Source organism: Echiichthys vipera, assembly GCF_963691815.1.
Source record: "Echiichthys vipera genome assembly, chromosome: 21".
Taxonomy (NCBI): domain Eukaryota; kingdom Metazoa; phylum Chordata; class Actinopteri; order Perciformes; family Trachinidae; genus Echiichthys; species Echiichthys vipera.
This window is the reverse complement of record NC_139846.1, coordinates 14,019,171-14,039,126: the sequence shown is the minus strand read 5'-3', so window position 1 is coordinate 14,039,126 and position 19,956 is coordinate 14,019,171. Positions and strand designations below refer to the sequence as shown.

At 42.8% G+C, this 19,956-nt stretch overlaps 1 protein-coding gene across 4 annotated transcripts in view; it reads left to right on the top strand.

The window, feature by feature from the left end:
* ncoa2 (nuclear receptor coactivator 2) overlaps positions 1–19,956 on the top strand; it is a 60,712-nt gene extending 40,756 nt beyond the window's left edge. For 2 of the 4 annotated variants that reach the window (XM_083936287.1, XM_083936286.1), the window contains exons 9-22: positions 671–811; positions 1,144–1,291; positions 1,721–3,083; positions 8,935–9,133; positions 9,309–9,509; positions 10,050–10,259; positions 10,769–10,898; positions 11,072–11,246; positions 11,348–11,641; positions 12,045–12,122; positions 13,555–14,035; positions 14,920–15,097; positions 16,091–16,295; positions 18,722–19,956. In XM_083936287.1, coding sequence (XP_083792413.1) covers positions 671–811; positions 1,144–1,291; positions 1,721–3,083; positions 8,935–9,133; positions 9,309–9,509; positions 10,050–10,259; positions 10,769–10,898; positions 11,072–11,246; positions 11,348–11,641; positions 12,045–12,122; positions 13,555–14,035; positions 14,920–15,097; positions 16,091–16,295; positions 18,722–18,733 — 3,815 coding nt within the window. In that variant the 3' untranslated portion in view covers positions 18,734–19,956. The remainder of the gene's footprint in view (positions 1–670; positions 812–1,143; positions 1,292–1,720; positions 3,084–8,934; positions 9,134–9,308; positions 9,510–10,049; positions 10,260–10,768; positions 10,899–11,071; positions 11,247–11,347; positions 11,642–12,044; positions 12,123–13,554; positions 14,036–14,919; positions 15,098–16,090; positions 16,296–18,721) is intronic. The other 2 variants (XM_083936288.1, XM_083936289.1) reach the window with 2 other exon arrangements.

The window sequence follows — 19,956 nt, the reverse complement described above, 5'->3', positions numbered from 1 at the left end:
GACTACACCAAATGTTCTCAGCCCCAATAAAGCAATTCAAATGAATTGCAGATTAATTGACCCCATGTCACCAGTCAATAAATCATCTCACACTAACAGTTAAGCTATTTAAAGATTAGTATATCCTTGGTAAAGGCCCTTAGGTCTATGTTTGCTAGGGCAATAATGGATAAAATCATTAAATTGCAAAGCGTTTAAGCACAACTTTTAGACTGATATGAGTGAGTATCCATGCGTTTACATGTCTTTGAGTCTAACCTGCCCTTACAAAATAAATCCTTCTACCTGTTGTTTCTGAATGTCAGGCATGACAGGCACACATAAGTACAAATACTATCTAATCTTTTGTAGCCAGAACTTTCTCCTTAGTTGATTTCAGTGACTTGCTGGCTGGCACAGAAGAAAGCGAAAGCTTTTGACAAGTTGTAATTGTAATGTAAACAGAGTAAAGCCTCAGTATTTCTTCAATCAATAGCAAACCACAGAGCTGTTGTACAGCAGAGTGGCAAAGTGTACAGCATATTCTAGTCAACAAGCTGCTCTCTATGTTTAGGTTTGAGAGAGAAATTGAATCTCCATCAGCTCAGCTGGTGTGGGTTTGTATATGTGTACAGAAACCCTTACTTCCATGTGTGACTAAGGCCTCCCTAATCCGTCCCTCTGTGTTTAGGTAAGATAACGTCCCTGGATACCAGTCTGCTGCGGGCGTCCATGAAGCCAGGCTGGGAGGATCTGGTGAGACGCTGCATCCAGAGGTTCCACCTACAGAACGACGGGGAGATGTCTTTTGCCAAGAGACATCAACAGGAAGGTAATGCCACTAAATGCAAAGAATATCTTGTTTAATTATTGGCTCTTGACAGTAACTTCTTTATAATGCTGATGATGCATTCATATAAAATGGTGATTTGATCATGTGTCTAACCATGGGTCACTTTTAAACAAAGCTCATGGTTAATCATAGGCTACTGCTTTGAGACCCTCAATCCAATCACCATTTATTACTGTAGCAAAAACAAACTGAAACAAGAACCATAACCATATACAACCAAACACACAAATACAACCCACACCAGGTTGTCCATTATTTGTATACATATTGATGGTGTGTGCATCTACTGATATAAGTCCATGTGTCCCTAGTGCTCCGTCATGGCCAGGCATTTAGCCCCATCTACCGTTTCTCCCTCTCTGATGGAACCATCGTGTCAGCCCACACCAAGAGTAAACTGGTGCGCTCGCCCGCCACCAATGAACCCCAGCTCTACATGTCCTTGCACATTCTTCAGAGGTATGCCTTGTTACCTACACCTGTGTCAGGAAGAGAGAGACAAATCTGTGGCATGAATTTAGTTACATGTTTTAGCCTGTTAATGCCCTGCAGCAGGACCTGATGGCTTCATGTATTCTGTGTGGATGTGATGATATGCAAGTGGTCTGGGTCTGATACAATACAATCAGACATTAAGGTTACATTATTCAAAAACATTTTCATTGTTCACCCCCATGGTATGTGCAGATAGTTTTGGTTGGATTTGTTTAGACATAACTAAAAAGGAAGATAATATTAGAAAAACAATGTCACATTTACTCAGGATAAAAAAAACAACCTGGCAGCAGCAAATTTTCTCTGTTTTCTAACTTCTACAAAGGATTCTTGGTAATGAAAACTGTTTAACTGATCAACTATATTATCTATGTGTCTATTTTTAATCTCTAGGGAGCAGACTGTATGTGGAATGGGCCAGGACATGGGTCCTGGCAGTCAGGCCACAGGGATGGCTCCCAAACCGATGAACTCCTCCACTCCCTCCATGACTCCTCCAACCCCAGGCAGTTTGCCAGGTTCAGGGCTTCAGGGGCAAGACACTACCATCAGCAGCAACAGCACGCCTTTTTCCTCTGCAGGCCCTGCTGGCCCCAGAGAACCAGCAGCTATGGGGGGCCATATGCAGGGCTACCGTTTTGGCTGTCCCCCGCCACACAACCACACTGGGGGCATGCAACCGCCACAGCAGGGGCCCAACTGGAGGATGAACAGTCCTTCTCGTGCTAGCCCCAGCCCAGCCGGTGGGCCTCATCCACCTCAACAGAACTCTATGCTGTCACCTAGGCACCGAGGTAGTCCTGGGGGGGCAGGTAGCCCTCGTGTAGCAGGAGGCCTGCACTCACCATCCCCAGTGGGGATGTGTGGTGGAGGGCCAGGAGTTGCAGGCAGTAGTAGCACGACCAGCACTCATGGGAGCAGCTATACTAGCAGTTCTCTGTCAGCTCTGCAGGCCCTTAGTGAGTGCCACGGTGTAGGACATGGGCATGGGCCCCCTCATGCACACACACTGGGGTCCCCTGACCGAAAGATAGGCTCCCCAGCTGGGGTCACACCAGGGTCAGGGGTGAACACTCATCTGATGTCAAAACTTGGAGGAGGCAGTGGTGGTGCTGCTGGTGTTGCAGGAGACTCATTTGGACCTCACACAGAGGTGGGTCAGGGCCACACCCAGAGCCAGACAGAGAGCAACCTAGTTGAGCCCAAGGAGGAGAGAGAAGGGCCCTCTGAGGGCCATGACGCTCACAGTCGTCTTCATGACAACAAGGGCCACACGAAGCTACTGCAACTGCTCACTACCAAGCCAGAGCCTCTGGAAACACCCCTGTCCCCTGGCGCAGGAGGTGAGGGTAAGGACCAGGCAGGGACCGGGGGTCGGGGTGGCCACACTGGAGGAAACACTCATGCCACATCCCTCAAGGAAAAACACAAGATTCTCCACCAACTACTTCAAAATAGTACGTCTCCAGTAGATCTGGCCAAACTCACTGCAGAGGCCACAGGCAAAGAGCTGGGCCAAGACCAACCCCAGGGTGCTGGTAGTACAGCTTCTGGGGCAGAAATTGCTCCTAAGCAGGAACCCTTGAGCCCCAAGAAGAAGGACAATGCCCTGCTACGCTACCTACTGGATAAAGATGACACTGGACTGAAGGACAAGATCCCTAAACTGGAGCCTGGGGAGGTGAAGGTTGAAGGGGGGAAACACCCTCTTGTTAAGACAGAGAAACAAGACACAGGATATGACCGGGCTGAACAGGTTAGTTTTTTACGGCTTTGTTTCCATCTTTGAAATGCTGAAAGAACTAGAGCTGCCCTAAACTGATTTTGTAACCTCCTTCTCTTTAGCTCACTGCAAAGACCAAAACTTTTTTCACCCTGTACTGCTCCACTTGCCTCCCCTCTGTCTGAATGTTAATCTGGGTTAGGTAGCAGATGTTGGCTCCTCCAAGTCCCATGTCCACACAGGATGCTACAGCTAAACACACAAATGGTCTGACACTGTAGAGGTCAGACAGACAGCATTTGTGGAATTTATATACAGTGCCATTCAGTTTTACAATCTCATAATATACATTTAAGACACCATGCATGTTTCTTATTCACCTATATAAACACATCTGGTGCTAAATCTTAACTATGCGTTGGCAGCACAATCTGACGGAAGCTATCCACCAGCTTCAAACAACCGTGACATTTGGAAGGAGCCCCTGTGGTTCTCCAGCCATTTGATCCTGGTTTCATTTGGCCAGAATCCTCAGGTTTGGCACTGAGCTCAGATCAGGCCTGGCACTGAAAGAGAGAAGAGGAGGAAAGAGTAAAACCGAGCGAGCAGGGAGAGTGCTGGTAAAACTCTAAAGTTCTGTTTAGTGGAGGTTTCAGCTCGCTGGTTCTCTAATGCAGCAAAGAAAACCAGTGTTTGGTGAGACTCAACCTTTCATACAGGAAACCTGTGTATGACACGTTCTACTAAATGTCTCGCAAAATGTAGTTCTGTCACAGACATCATTGCTAAACCACAGAATTACATAGAATTACACAAAAGTACATGAACGCGCTTGCACGCTTTGCTGTCTATTTCTCTCATTACCTCCCTCTTCTTAGACCAGTCAGTAGTCTAGGCGACACTCATACCAATAGAATGTCAATAACATTAAACTTCTTTCCTTCTTTCTTTGTGGCACATTTCTGTAGAAACAGTGTGGACAGAGGGTCGGCGGTGCAGAACGTCTGGTAGCTGTGCGTGCCAGTTGCATGTGTATAGTATTTGTTAGTCCACTTGGGTACATATGGTATGAAGAAGAGGAAGGATGTATGATAAAAGCTGCTGCTGAACTGAACAAAGAAGGAGAGATGAGAGAGGTGTAGATACCCCCAGGAGAGCCCAGCCTCGGCAGGCAGAGTGAAAATGATGAGCCATATGCTCCTGCATGTCCTCTCTGCTACCATGGAGATGGAGGAGAGAGGGAGTGGTGTGTTTAAAGAACAAGCAACCTACCAGAAACAATAGAAGGAAATAGAAATTGAGAGAAATAGAATTTAATATGCATGTCTTGATACTGAATGCTTTATTTTCTATAATTGGCGAGTGTTCTACGCATCCCCCCCAAAATTGCTTAATTTCTGCCTACCATTGAAATCGATAACAATCTGTGTTTCACAGTTAGATTGCAAATAAATCGCTCAGAGCTTCAAACAGTCATAATGATGGCTCATTCCAGTTAACTGTGGTTTCTAACCCAGAACAAGGGCATTTGTTAGACATGAACTAAGCCATGACTTCATTAGATGTGTGCAAGAGGGTTTCTGTTCTTTACTGGTGAATTGCTGCTTGGCCATTTGTGAAAGCTGAGTGTACTAGTTAAAAAGTCCTCTCATTCTTCTCTCTACTTACCTCACCCACTGATTTCTCACTGCCTCTTCTTCCCTCCCTCCCTCTTCCTCTCTCCTCCTCATGATTGTTTGAGGGCTGAATTATTGATGGCTGCAGCCGAGCTAAATGGGAAATCAGAGCAGAGCTCTGTAGTAGCGGCTCAGCTGATGGCTGAAAGAACTATAGGTATGGTCATTTTAGTCCGATGGCCCGATGGGAGCCGTGTGTGTGTTCCTGTGGTTATTGCAGACATTGTCAAGTAAACATACTGTCTACTGACACTGAACCTGTTTCCACAACAACAGTATCCTTGTTTTAATCTGTGTTAAAAATGTAGTTAATGTTTCAGTTTCAATCTACACCGTATGTGACTCATCACAAAACAGACATTCTTAATTATAACATCAATAAAAATCTGTCAAATTAAGCAAAAAATCCCCAGTAATATTGTAGAATCTGTTCACTGTGGTAGCATGAGTTGTTAGTTGCTTCAGCATTTGCAAACACTGCAGCTCAGCTCAACAAGTGTTCGACCGATATGGGATTTTTGAGACCAATACCGATTTTAGGCTTGACATAGTACATTTTTAAGCTGGAATTAAAATGGACCTTTTCTATGACTCTTCAAAGATAATCAGAAGGCTGCTTTTTGAAACAAATAACTGTTACATAATATTTAACATTAGTTCACATTATTTTAGTTATGAACACTGAGAAAATAAAGAATAAATAAAAAAATAACTGACAGCTAAATAAACATCATGTTAAGTGTCATTCAATTACTGACCATTTAAATAAAGAATATATAAAAAATAAGATAAAATGCTTTATGACAACATTTCTAAATCAACCCTGCATTAAATGTTCTGTTAAAAAAAGGTTTCCATATCAGCGTGTGTCGCAAAACATATACGCTGATAACAATTGATATCGATATGTCTGTGATAGACCATTATTGGCCAATTTATACATCAGTCTAGGTCTAAGCGCAATATTGATTGTTTCTTTTATTTAAGAACAGTATACCAGATGTAGGTCATAATAGCTACAGCTCCTCAATGACACTGAATGAGTAAGTGGGTCAAGAAGATGAAAAAATGAATGAATTTATCTCCTCCAATACTGCTCCTCTATTTTAATAGGTCCTTTAGTAGTTTCTCTAGGCCAGTTCTTCTTTTTCTTTTACATAGGACATGATAATATATATATATATATATATATATATATATATATATACCTACTGTCTCATCAGGCAGGTTCTTTTGTCCAGTATGTCAAGTTTTCAGGGAGTAATTCTATATCATTGAAATAATTGCGCCTCTATCATTATTTGAAGAGTAAGCTCTACCATCAGAAAATACTGACAGCATGTTATACTGGATGTGTTGGTGAATATGTGACCATTAAAACATCAGATTGCTTGGAATTGTTATTACCAGCCCTTCAGTAAAACATAATCCAGCAGTGTTACAAATTACAACATAAATGAAGTTGCTGTGTTCAACTTTTCCCTTTTCAATTGAACTTCAAAACCCCAAGATGTCACACAAATCAGTAATTACTAATCATGTAATGGGATTCATCTCATCATAATGAATACCAGAAACAAAGAAGGAACAAGAAGTACTCACTAGTAACACTTCCACGAGTTACCCTTTAAACAGTGCAGTACGAGGATTTCACTTAAAGCTATACTTGGTACCTTTCTGTAAATGTTTTTTTTTTCTTTTTCATATTTGCTGAATTTGTCACTACATCCGACAGCACAGTGACACAGACTTCCATGCAATCCAGTTTAAATGTTGCAGTAGTTGATGTAACTTAAAAAAAAATGCCATTTCAGCTCTTTTAGACTGTGACTAGATTGACCAGCATGATTCTGGAGTGAAATCACTTTTTCTTTTGCCTTACTTTGACAGTGGCAGTTCTGCTTTACCCACCCTGATTCTCAGTTCCTTTTCCTATGAAACTGCATGGGCCGGGTCAAAAGGGGCATAGTGCTCGTACTGCCCTTACATCCCCATTGACATTAGGGCACATACTGTACGTGAAATTGGGATCAGGAAGTTGTATCACATAATGATTACAACGTACTTATTTACAGTCATGATCAGTTTAAGTTGAGGGATTCAAGTCGAACTGTAAGAATACACATTTAGCAGAGGCTCATCGCCACCCTGCTGTGAGGAAGTCGGCCTCTGCTGTTCCTAAGCACGCAACTGACAAAACGGGGTGAGTCCCCACTGTATCAAACAAGCTTGAAATCTACAAGACCTTGTCAAAGTACATGGAAGTGTTGCTGGTATTTGTAACCACAATTTAAAAACGGACCAAATGAAGTTACATTTTATTAGGTATCGATGCTAATGTGTGCTGGTTGCGGGGGGAATTAAGAGATAATGCCAGAAGCGAAAAACACAGGATTTTAAAAAATGCATGTGTACTCTTAAACAAACATGACTTGTAATGTATAGTGGGTCTCCTGAGCTGCTCCCATTGTGAGTAACGTTAAAACATTAAGAACTTGACTAATGATCGTCAGATGGGATATGCCTTGAGACTAAATATTTGATAATGCTCATTTCGTCTTACAAATCCCTGCAGTTTTAACTGATTGCAGTATACCAGCCCAAGATGCAGAAAAGCAGGACGCAGATTGCCATGCATGCACTGACATGCATTGAAAGAAGAGAGTAACAGGGATTGATAGAAATGGGACCCATTAAGGGTAAAAGCAACTAGAGAAGACAAGAGAATAGAAAGTGGGAGGAGAGAGAATTGGAGAGGAGGAGGAATAGAGCAAACGGAGAGAGTACAGGAGCATTACATCATTCCTGACCTCATTAGGGCTTTTCTCCCACCACTACCACCCCCCAACCCTCACTCTGTTACACTCTATCTCTCCCGCATCTTACAATAAAACATAGGCAGTCTTAAATCCTTGGCCACTTGAGATAACCATTCTATCAGGCATTTTTTTGCCAGTCTTGTTATCTTTAGTAGCATTAACATGCCTAACAGATACAGGTCTATTGTCTAGAACAGTGAAGTACAACAGTGGCTGGTGTGCTGTTTTCCTGCTGTACAGTATGTCACGATCAGGAGTTGTCAGTGATTCCAAGTGTGCTGCACTCTGGTGGCCAGTTCCAGCCAGTGCAACTTATTTACCATAAGTCCCTCAGGCCTCTCAAAGAAGCAATATGATCACCGATGTTGGGGTTTCTGTCCCATTTTGACCACAACCTACATTGTTTTGGGTTTTTTTGTCTTTCCGCAAAATGAAATTCAATACATTAACGCTGAAATGTATGTTGCCTTTTGTTAAGTTTATAATGTTCCACTTTTGGTGAAATTGTGTCACATTGGTGTTTTTCTACTGTAGGTTAAGGCATTCTATCCAACTGCGATATACTGTTATTTTGAGAGAAAGAGATGTACAGAGGAGACAGTGCCATTGTCAGGAAAAAAAACTGAAAATTATTTCCAAGAGATCCATCTTTCATAGTCTTAGCAAATCTTCAGTTCAGCAAGTGAAAGCAGATCCCAGCATGGCCTTGTCTTTGTTGAAGATAGTTGTGTGAAAAACTAAACAAAAACGAGCCAGATAGTCCAAAGCCCAGCTGTGGATGAATGCAGCCTTGGGCTGTATTGGGCAGGCTCAGTCCAGCTGTTTACAGTAGGGGGGCAGAGAGCAGTTCAAACTTTGGCACCAACCAAACTCCTGCCGCCTCATGCTGCCACCCCCATGTTACTCAGTAGAAAGCAGCTTCAGTAGCCTCTTCTTTTCTGTCTTTGCTGTGTTTTTCACTCAATGGGGACAAAAATAATGTTGAAATGAATATAAAATTCTCAAATATGTGTGAAAAATTGTGGAAAGGAGAGCAGTTGGGCATTTTGAGAGCACCAGTCTGTAATCGAGGACTAGTACGTGTCTGATAACCTAAGTCAAAATGACATGTGGCCTAGATTTGATGGAAAGTGGTCCATTTTATCCCAGGGTTACTGCTGTATTACAAACAAGGCCAACCCTGCTGTTCCCATCTCCCAGATAAAGACTCCTCATGCGAGTGTTGTAATGTTTACAGACCAAGTGTGCTCTTGGTAAATGCGTATGCCCTCCCCAAGTATATTTGTCTTTTTGTGTCTGCAGGTGAAGCATCAATTGGTTTCTAAATGGAAGCCTAAGTGGTTTCTTGTTTTCACACTTTCCCTTTCTCGCTCTGTGTGTTCTCTTTAGTCCTCAGAGCTGGATGACATCCTGAATGACCTGCAGAATGCTCAGCCGCAGCTTTTCTGTGAGCCGCGGCCTGTTTCGTTGCCCAGTCCCATGGACAAACAGAACATCATCAATGACATCCTGCAGATGTCCGAGAACAATCCTGCCATGGCAGCGCAGCAGCAACATAGGGGCATTGGGACTGGCATGGGCCCGACGAGTGAGTCTCTTACTTACTCGGAAGACCTCTTGTTATTATAATGTTACAGAGTTCAGAAAATATTCCTATCATGAGGTCATGAGAATATGTAGCTATGGAATACTTTTAACTATTTTTAAAATGGACTTTTCTGTTATTGCAATTTAGACTTAAACCCATTTATTCCTGCATTTAGATTTTGCAGGTATACGACCAGGCCAGCCAGGCAGGGGTCTCCCTGTGAGGAGCGTCTCTCTAGACATGAATGTGTCCCCCCAGCAGCCCTCGATGCAGTACCCCATAAGGGCTTCTAGCCCATACACTATTATGCAGCAGCAGCAGGGCATGGTGGGAAGTCACAGCATGATGGCTAACCAGGCCGGTATGGTCAGCACAGGTGGGTGACAGTCATGCTTTTGTGATCACAGTGGTACCTTGATAACAAAATGATCCAATGCTTGTTCAAACAATGTATGCTCTGAATTAGTTGTAGAAAATGAATTACACTTCCTACACAACATGTCAGGTTAGAAAACTTACAGTAACTTTATGGAACTTGGTTTTAAGCACAAAAAGAAATGAAATGAATTCATTTTCTAATGTGTGATTCCTACTTTGCAATCTGACAATGACAAAAACAAGTGGATGAAAATTCTGAGGAGAGACCTTTTTCACTCTATCTCAGTGTCACTCAAAGCCTGTGACATATCATGTCATGGCACAGTGACTCACTTCCTGTGACAGGAAATATTCAGTCACCCAAATTGGCACAAAGTTTCTGTCATTGTCACTACCACATATTGGCAGTCCTCAAATTTCCCCGTGAACCACATAGATGGTGTTTCCCCATATATGACACCATTGCATCATGGAGACAGAGGACATCCACTGAGGTCTGTCCTGAGGCATGTTTTCATCTGTCTGTTTGCTCCCCTAGGACTGATGACTCAAGGCGGTCCACGGCCAGGCATACAGCAGCAGCAGCAGGAGGGCTGGGTGGGTTCAGCCTCTGCGCCTCCTTTGGGAGCATCCGGCCCCGGGCAGCAAGGTCCCATGCAGGTTAGGATGGGGCCGAACGGGGCTCCCATGAGGCCAAATAGCCAGCCAGGGCCCCGACAGATGCTCCAGTCTCCAATGATGGCCAATGGTGAGAGCTCAGAGAGTCCAAAAAACACAAGTTACATTGAGTTATACGCAGAAATTAGATGATTTTATGTTATATACAGAATCCAGATTGACACATGACAGTAAAGCCCCTGTTTCTTCGTCTAACCTGTCTCCCTAAGAAAACAGCAGGTGCAGCAGGTGTATATTTTAATACAGAAACCTAATGAAACACTAACATTTTATAGTCACCTTTACAGAATTATCAGACACAGTCCCTTAAATGTATGGTGCAGAGAGACTAGTGAGGCCCGATGCAAAGACTTCAACTTACACATCTTATATTATTGAGTGTTAAAGGTTGCCACCCAGTGGCTAACAAAAGAACAACACCTACAGAAATAATTGTAACATCTAACAGTTCTGGGTTTAAGAGAATATTGACCATCATCTAGGTTGCATGTTGGTTTTCCTCATGACCAAAACTCCAGAATTGACTCTCCATACTCTGCTATCCTGCCTTAATCTGTTATGTTTTATCCCCCCATTTAGCCCAATCTGATATGGATATTGGTATGGTCAGCCACCATTTTTCCCAACAACAGGCTCCACCCAATCAGACAGCCCCCTGGCCAGACAGCATGATGCCCATCGACCAGACAGCTTTTGTGAACCAGACCAGGTAACATACTCACTTGTACTATTACATGATATTAAAAATATTAAAACTAAAAATCTTACTGGCCTCCTTACTCAAGATTACATTACATTGTTTGTAGATTTGTGGTCAAAGAGTTTTCTACAGTTTATATTGGGGAAAAAATGAGAACCTACTCCTACATCCACTCTGCTCAGGTCGGTACACTCCGTGCCCCAGGATGAAATGCTGTGCAGTACGGGGCACGGCTCTGGTGAGGGCAGTGGAGTAGACGAGGGGGTCCTGATGTCCCAGCTGTATACTGCACTAAAAGATTTCGATGGCCTGGAGGAGATTGACCGTGCTCTGGGGATCCCTGCTCTGGTAGAACAAGTGAGATCACATTCATGATTTTAGTTTTTTAGTGACTTTTTGTTATTATCTTTTTATGGTTCTACATTTTTTTAATCTGTTTCTGTGGCTGCCTGTTTCAGAACCAATCAATGGAGCCGGAACAGTTCCCCCAGGACCCCTCCATGATGATAGACCAAAAGCCCCCCATGTACACCCAGCAATTTGCTCCCCCACCATCCCACATGGCCCAAAGGGGCTACCCTGGTGCTCCCATGCAAGAGCCAGGCTTTCACCCCATGTCTAGCCAGTTAGGTCCACGTCCAGGTTACCCCATGGTGAGGATGCAGACCCGGCCAGGTCTCAGGCCCACTGTTGTCCCAAACCAGCCCAACGCGCTACGACTACAGCTCCAGCACCGGCTACAGTCACAGCAGGTACACATGATTGACTAGACATGACATGACACTGCTGGAAATTATCCTGTCCAATGTTTTTTTTTAGTCTTTCTGATGTAACTACACTGTTTGGAAACTTTGTGACCGAACGCACAGATAGCAGTTGTGTAATCCTAGGTTGACATTTTGGCGGGTCACACAAGGAATAGTTGGGACATTTAGGTCTACCTGCCATGGCATTTATTGTAATATTATTTCAATCCACATGATCTCATGCAGAATACTTATTTTGATCGTTTCTAGTTTGTATTAGTCAACTATTTACTAGCTGGAAGTGACCAGTAGATCTTTTTTATGCATTTGCATGAATTAAGGATTCTAAAGATATTTTGATTTGCTGGTGATTCTCTTAACCTCTTTTTCTGTCTCTTGTCTCCACCAGAACCGTCAGCCAATGATGACTCAGCTGAGTAGTGTGTCAAATGTGAACCTACCTCTTAGAGCCAGTGCTCCAAACCAGGTAGGTCACCTCACTGTCACATAATCTGTCTGCACAGACATGGTGTCATAACTATAGGTAGTGTTTAGTTTGTTGATTGCTTGAAGTACAGGGGCATCTAAAGCAAATTGACTATTGTGCAAAAGTACCATCATTTCATTCCAAAAGTGAAACACTCATCTATTCTAGATTAATTTCACATAAAGTGAAATATTTAAAGCCTTTTTTTGTTTTTTGATAATTAAGGCTTACAGCTCATGGAAATCCCTTTACAGCAATTAATTACCGCATCAATGCCTCGTGGCATGGAGGTGATCAGCCTGTGACACTGCTGAGTGGTTATGGAAGCCCCTGTTGCATTGATAGTGGCCTTCAGCTCATCTGTATTGTTGGGTCTGGTGTCTCTCATCTACCTCATGGTAATACCCCATAGATACTTTGTGGGTTTCAGGTCAGGCCAGTCAAACACAGTAATACTATGGTCAGCAAACCAGGTACTGTTTTTTGCACCATGGGCAGGTGCCAGGTCCTACTGGGAAAGGAAATCAGCATCTTCATAAAGCTTCAGCAGATGGAGGCATGAAGTGCTCTCAAATCTCCTGTTGGAAGTCCACTTTGACATTGGACTTGATAAAACAGTGGACCAACACCAGCAGATGACACGGCACCCACAATCCTCACTGACTGTGGAAACTTCACACTGGACTTCAAGCTACTTGGATTCTGTACTTCTCTGGGACATTGATGTCCAAATGAAATGCAACGTTTAGTCTCATCTGAAAAGTGGACTTTTCTCTAGGAATGGGACACATGCGGCCCATTCTCTGGACATGTCTGTGTGTGGTGGCTCTTTACACACTGACTCCAGCCTCAGTCCACTCCATGTGAAGCTCCCACACGTTCTTGAATCGTCTTTGCTTGACAATCTTCTCAAGGCCGTGGTCGTCCCTGTTGCTTGTGCACCTTTTCCTACCACACTTTTGCCTTCCAGTCAACTTTCTATGAATATGCTTTGGTTCAGCACTATGCGAACAGTCAGTCCTTTCAGGAATGATCTTCTGTGGCTTACCCTCATTGGGGAGGGGGTCATGATTGCGGTTGTGTGTACTGAACCAGATTGAGCGATTCATGGTATTTATACGGCATGAATAGATTAACTCAAAATGAAATATTCTAATATTTTGATACATTTTTCCTATTGATTTTAGCTGTATGCCGTAAAACATTTAAGTTAGCATGTAATGACTCTAGAATATATACAATTTTGACTTTCTTAAATGACTTTCTCACATTATTCACATTTTTGAGATGCACCTGTAATTGTAATGGCTTTATTTCTGTTGCTCTGTTTGTTGTGTTGTAGGCACAAGTACATTTACTTAATGTAGATCCAGGACACTTTTTCTTTTTTGTATTCCTCTATACTTACACATCATTCCCCTCCCACCTCCAGGGGACCATCAATGCTCAGATGTTGGCGCAGCGTCAGCGGGAGCTGCTGAGTAATCACCTGAGACAGAGGCAGCAGCAGCAGCAGCAGCAGCAGGCCCAACAGGTCCAGCAGCAAAGAAGCATGGCCATGAGGGCCCAGGGCCTCAACCTGCCTCCCAACATGGCCGCCGGAGGCATGAGTAACCCTCGGATCCCCCAGGCCAACCCCCAGCAGTTCCCCTACCCGCCCAGCTACGGTACCAGTACAGGCCTGGCCTCGCCACCTCCCCCTACTAGCCCCTTTTCCTCCCCTCTCTCCCCCAGCCTGCCCTCTCTCCCCCCCAACCCTCAGCTACACATGCATGGCACCTCCTCCTCTTCCTCCACCTCCTCCTCCTCCTCCTCACAGATGATGATGGGAAACACAAACATGATGGGCGGACAGTACGGGGCCGTACTCAGCCCCCAAATGCAGCACAGTGCCTTTCAGTTTCCCAACTCAGGTACTGCTCCCACAACCCAGCCTACCACACACTTCGCCCTACAACCTGTGTGTACTTATGTGTGTGTGTGTGCGTGTGTGTGTGTGTGTGTGTGTGTGTGTGTGTGTGCCATTGTGTCTGTGCGTTGACATGACTTGCACAGCATCACACGCTTGCAGCAATCATCGGATTTGTAATGTCATGTACTGATGACTGCATTATTCAGCTGCCATTTAATGTTCCAGGTCATACTACATTTTTTACTCCTCCATTATTTTTATGACATAAAGGGTAGTTTTCAGGAAGCGTGATCGTGTATTGCCATTGTTCTATGCACTTTCCAAAATGGTGTCCTTGCTTTACACTCTTGCTCCAGCAGAGGGCACCAAGAGCACAGTACTCAAATCTTAATTGAGGATACACACTGACACCAAACAGCACTTATCCAGTCTGTACCTGGTGTGTAATCTGGACATAATCTATGATCTAGTATAATACTGATTTGTATAATGACATGTTTGATTCATCCCTCACTCCTTAATCTGAGTCTGGCCTGTGGGTTTGTACAGAGCAGTAACTTCCCTTAGACATTACTTCTCTCTTACCCTTTTCTCCTAAACCACCTCCTTATTCCCTTTCCTCCTAGTTCCTTGCCTGTTCACTGCTTACATGCATGTAGGAAGTATGAACTGTCAATAATCCTGAATGCAGACTGGAATGGACAGTCTTCAGTCACACTAATCATTGTATTTGCTCATTTGCTCGTTCTCCGCCAAAACGTTCATGATTATGTGGCATGGTTGTGTAAATTGCTTGGAATGCTGCTCTTACACTCAGTGCGTCACTTTGTAATCGGGTCCCTGCAGAGGCAGTCTAGTTGACCTTTCTTGATGCGTCCACCACAGGTATGAGCCAACAGGCAGACGGTGGCTTTGGAGGTCCCGGCACACCACAGAGCCCCCTGCTTTCTCCACGCATGGCCCACACACAGTCCCCAATGATGCAGCAGGGCCAAGGAAACGCTGCATTTCAGGGCTCCCCTGACATGAACGGCTGGCCACAGGGCAACATGGGAGGCAACAGGTAAAGATGGATATAACTTCCTTATCAATAAACTAGGGATCCTTCGATTATCGATTGTCAATAAAAAATGACTCTATCAAAATTAATTAATTGCGTTTTGAACTCTTAATTCCCCACCAGTCCAGCTACATCGCGGCTAACACAAGTACTATGCAAAGACACCTGCAGCACCACCACAGCTCTTTGCTAAAATTAGGCCCCCTGTAAAGAAAATACTGACATTTTAGTGTTAAAGTTTAGTGTTAAAATCTTGTTGCGTCTCGATCTCGTGGTCATAATATCGTGTATTGTCTCGCCACACCCCATATTTTGAATGTATGGTATATTTTTTTAATATAGTACTTTCATGACAGTGATTGTGCTGTCGATTTACCTTCTATGTTGCATCTTCAAAAGAGTACAATAAAAATGATACACTGAATTTGAAACAGCACATTGTAATTTCTGCATCTTTTATTGATTTACCATGTATGCTCCTAAAATTTCTGGTTGAAATTTTCAGTTTGGGGCCACAGTGCTCCTAGTGAAATGTATATGTATGTCTATAAATCCCTTTAGAAATCATAGAAAAAGACACTACCTATAAGTGCAGAACGTGCCTACGAATCATCACGTTTTTCATTTTTCTTCAGAATAGTAATAATTCAGTGAGCGTTGTCTGTCCATGAGTGAAGTGCAAACAGGAATGTAAATTTAAAAAGAAAAAGGGTTCATCTTGTAGCCACAGCTTACTCACTGACTCTATGCCAGCCCTCTACTTCCTGTTCACAGTTTGTTTGGAAACACATTTTTTGCTAATTTCACAAGTCAAAATTGCTATGAATTGTATGCCTGCTTCTCGGAAACGACAACATTTGAATCATGTTAAAGGACTACCCAAATTCAAATAGAATTCCATCCAAATGTGTACTTTTCTTTGTGCTCTAAAGGGACTTTTCTGTTCCCACAGTAAAACATTTAAGCTCACCAATTTTTTTTCCTCCCTTTCCCCAGTATGTTCCCACAGCAGCAGGCGTCACCGCAGTTCACCCAGCAGAGTAACGGCAACATGTACAACAGCAACGGCATGGGCCTCAACAATGTCTCCATGGCCAGCAACATGGCAACCAGCAGCATGGGCCAGATGGCCGGTCAGATGAGTGTCACGTCCATGGCCTCAGGGCCCTCACCCGGCTTGCCCTCCATGGGGCAAGAACAGGTAAATACCAGGCTCAATGACTCTCAAAATAGGGTAAGAATTAAGATACTTTTGGAACTAGGAGGAGCAAGAATTAGCCAAAATGTACTTTTCTATTGCTGTTTTCTAGTGTTTCAAAGTTGGACATCGTTAAGCGTGGCCCGACCAAATTAGCGATTTTGGAGTGATCCAGTTATATTCTCAGATACTTTCAATATTTAAGCCTTAGAGGTTAACAAAATGGACCCCTTACACTTTTACACAGTAATCGGGGGACCAAGTAAAACTAAAAGGTTCGCCTTTCTCTCTCACCGCTCCCAGCTGCCTATGTATGTGTTTGTCTTATCGTAAGACCCTAAGTGTTTGGGTACACTTATTGAACAGCCGTGCTAGTGAATAATTTACTCGGTAGTTTACGTAACTCCTCTAGCTGGAGTTCTGATACTTCACTTGAACTTAGAGGACAATGATGTAATTAGCAGCAGGCACTTTAGAGCCAGACCATTTAGACTATAAAGACGTTACTGTATAATGTTCAAAGCTGGCCAGTCTGGACTTTGGACAAATCAGCTCCTTCACTTAACATAAGAAAACTCAACTCGCATATAAACTTTCTGATGGAATTAAAGTGGCTGAGAGCTAATCCTGTTTTATGTTATATTTTTATTATTATTATTATAATGATGTAATTTATTATTTGTCCAACACTCAAATTTTGTATCAAAACTTTTTTTTTTCTGTATGCATTTATTAACTATTTCAATTCATCATGCTCACACTGAATTTGCATATGAATTTTCGTAGTTATGTGAGTGAAAAACAAAACAATGTTATCACTTATTTTACTTGTCTTTACTTTCCGTTTGGCCACTGTATCATATAATTTCCCTCAAATTCCCTTCATCTGTAGTTCACATGCATTCAGATGACAGTCAACAAGAGCGGTGTATGTTTGCTATATCCACTTAGGTTCAGTCTTGTTAATCTCCTTCTGAATTCTGATTTTATGACATTCAGACCAGAAAAAGCTGCCTGCAGACATGTTCAGAGCTGCTTAGTGAAGGTTTTTATCGTTTTATGGCACTAGTTGGTTCCAGAAATGTTGTGAATGCTGTTGAGATTCTACTTGAGGGCTATTGCACGAAGGTAGAATTAAGACATCCGGGATGAATGAAAAAGCCAGCCTTGAACTAGTCTGGTCTGATCATTCTGGCTTAATCGCTCGCACGTACACCAAGCTGGGATGAGAAGCGGCTATGTCAAGCCAGGTGCAAGTAATTTTGTTGAGTGCACACTCATGGAAAAGACGTGTGCAGCGCTCTTCTCTGCGTCCAAACAGCAAGAACTAATGCAAACTTATAAGGAAGTGAAGCACGTCATTTGCAAATATTCGGCCGCCATTAATAAACAACGTGAAAACGGGTGACGGAATATATCACTTAGAAGAGCAGTGGAAAGACGGCTAACTGCAAACAATCTCTCTCTCTCTCTCTCTCTCTCTCTCTCTATCTATCTCTCTCTCTCTATCTATCTATCTCTCTCTCTCGTTTTTATTTGCATGGTTATTTTCTATGGTCGTCAATCTGGTGTGTGCTTGCTAGCCTGCTAACATCGCCTGATGTTACGTAACCAAATGTGACGGTAGCCCAACTTGTTTGACTGACACCTATGATCATTTGCTCTCAGAATGGGGCAGTATGCCTGTGAATTTGGATAGAATTCAGGTGTACCAAGTCCCTTTTATGTTATTAAATCTATTTAATATTTACATATTCTTTCAACTGTTAGCGAGCCACTCAGAAAGGGGTTGCGAGCTACTGGTAGCTTGCGAGTTAGTCGTTGGAGACCTCTGCTCCAGGTGCATACACACGATGATAAACTTTGATTTGGCCAGATGACAAGTCAGACTTTCACTTGCACAACTGACATCAGGCAAAAGTTCAAATATTTACACCTAGTCGGCACTCTATTTCTGGTTAGTATTTAATGTCAACCAAGTTAATTCTTCTTCTTTGTCTCCCTGGTATTGTTCGCTTGGTATTTGAATTGCATTGTTGTTGTCCGTGATGCTTTTAAGCCCAATAAAGGGTCATGAATATTTAACCAAGGTGCTGCTGTTTGATTGTCTGCACTTCAGACTGTTGTAACATATCAGTATATCTGTCACTTGATTTATCCTCCTTCCAGGATTATAGAAATATATTGGCACTTAGATTACTTCAATTATTTACCGTTGGCCATTAGCGCAGGCTGTTGTGCTTCACTGACTTGTTTTAGACATGATGGTGTGTTCCAAGATGGTTTCTAATTGTTTATAGTCTTTTTGCACATGTGACTGATTTACTTCGGACAAGTTCAAGTTCTGCAAGTTCAAGTGTTCAGTTGCATTGTGTATTTATTAAATGCTTTGCAAGTTGTGACCTTTTTCTCTTTTTCCTTCTCTGCAGAAATACTGTTGACCCTCATGGAGTTCTTAACCTGAACCTCAGTGATCAGCTGGAGCAAGGAGCGCGTCGGCCCTTTAAAAATTGTACAAACATGTAACCAACCGACTGCCCCTTGAACCAGCCTGGCCGTGCCCCGACCACGTCTCTCCAGCCCAAGTTTGCAGTCTGTCCCGGCCGGGCCTCCTCGGCAGTCCCAGAGGAGCCTGGCCTCTAACAGACCCAGGAGAGTGGAGAGGGCTGGGGAAGGATGGTGGATCTCTGTTCAACATGCCTAACCCTCCTGGAAGAGAGCCTTGTGATGAGCCAGTCTGTCTGCCTGTCCAGCTGCATTCACCGTAGTGTGACTTACTGTAAGGCCTCCTGGCGGGGTACACTGACCTAAGGGGGCAGCAGTGGGTGGGATCCCTTGTTCTGATGAATGTATTCCTCTCAGTGGACAGCGGCCATTTACAATCTCATCTCAAAAAATGACACTGATTTTTTTATTTTTTATTTTTATTTTTTTTTTTTTTCCTGTCCTACCTTTCTCACACATTTGTGACATTTCCACATAGTTCCAAAATGGCAGCAAAGACTCCCAAGTTATGTTCACATTTATGGATGGAGCTCAAACACTTAGCCGGTTTTGCCTTTTTGCTGTTCTTTATTTTATTATTATTTTAGTTGTTGTTATTGTCGTTGTTGTGAGAATTAAGATGTAGAATGAAGATCCGGTTGGAAAAAAAGCGGATCTTGAAAAACACTGCAGAAGAATGGTTTGAGTGGAATGGTGATTTGTATGATTAGACTAATTTAGTCAAGAGGTTTATATAGTGTATTAAATTAAGTTTTATTTTTCTGTATAGATTCATTTTAATTATTGTAGATGATTCTTTATCCTAGTAGCAACATGAAAAAGATTTCTAAAAGTGTGAAAGAGGCACTTTTTTTTATAATTTTAACAGTAATGGTTGTATTCTTTCTGAGAAGATTCTTCGATTAACCTGAATAATGGATTATACCTTGGTCCTTTAGTTTCAGAAGAAGATGTCAAAATCATATATGGTTTAAAAAATGAATTACAGAGATTGTACATACCAATAAGTAAAACATTTTCGTTCCTATTTATTTTATTCCTTAGGGTTTGGTTCCCCCTTCTGGTCACAACTGCCTCTTGAAGCAGAGCAGGGTTTTTGTTTCGTTTTTTCTTTTCTTTTTTTTTTGGGAAGTGGAGTGGGAGCCTTCACGTGCTGATG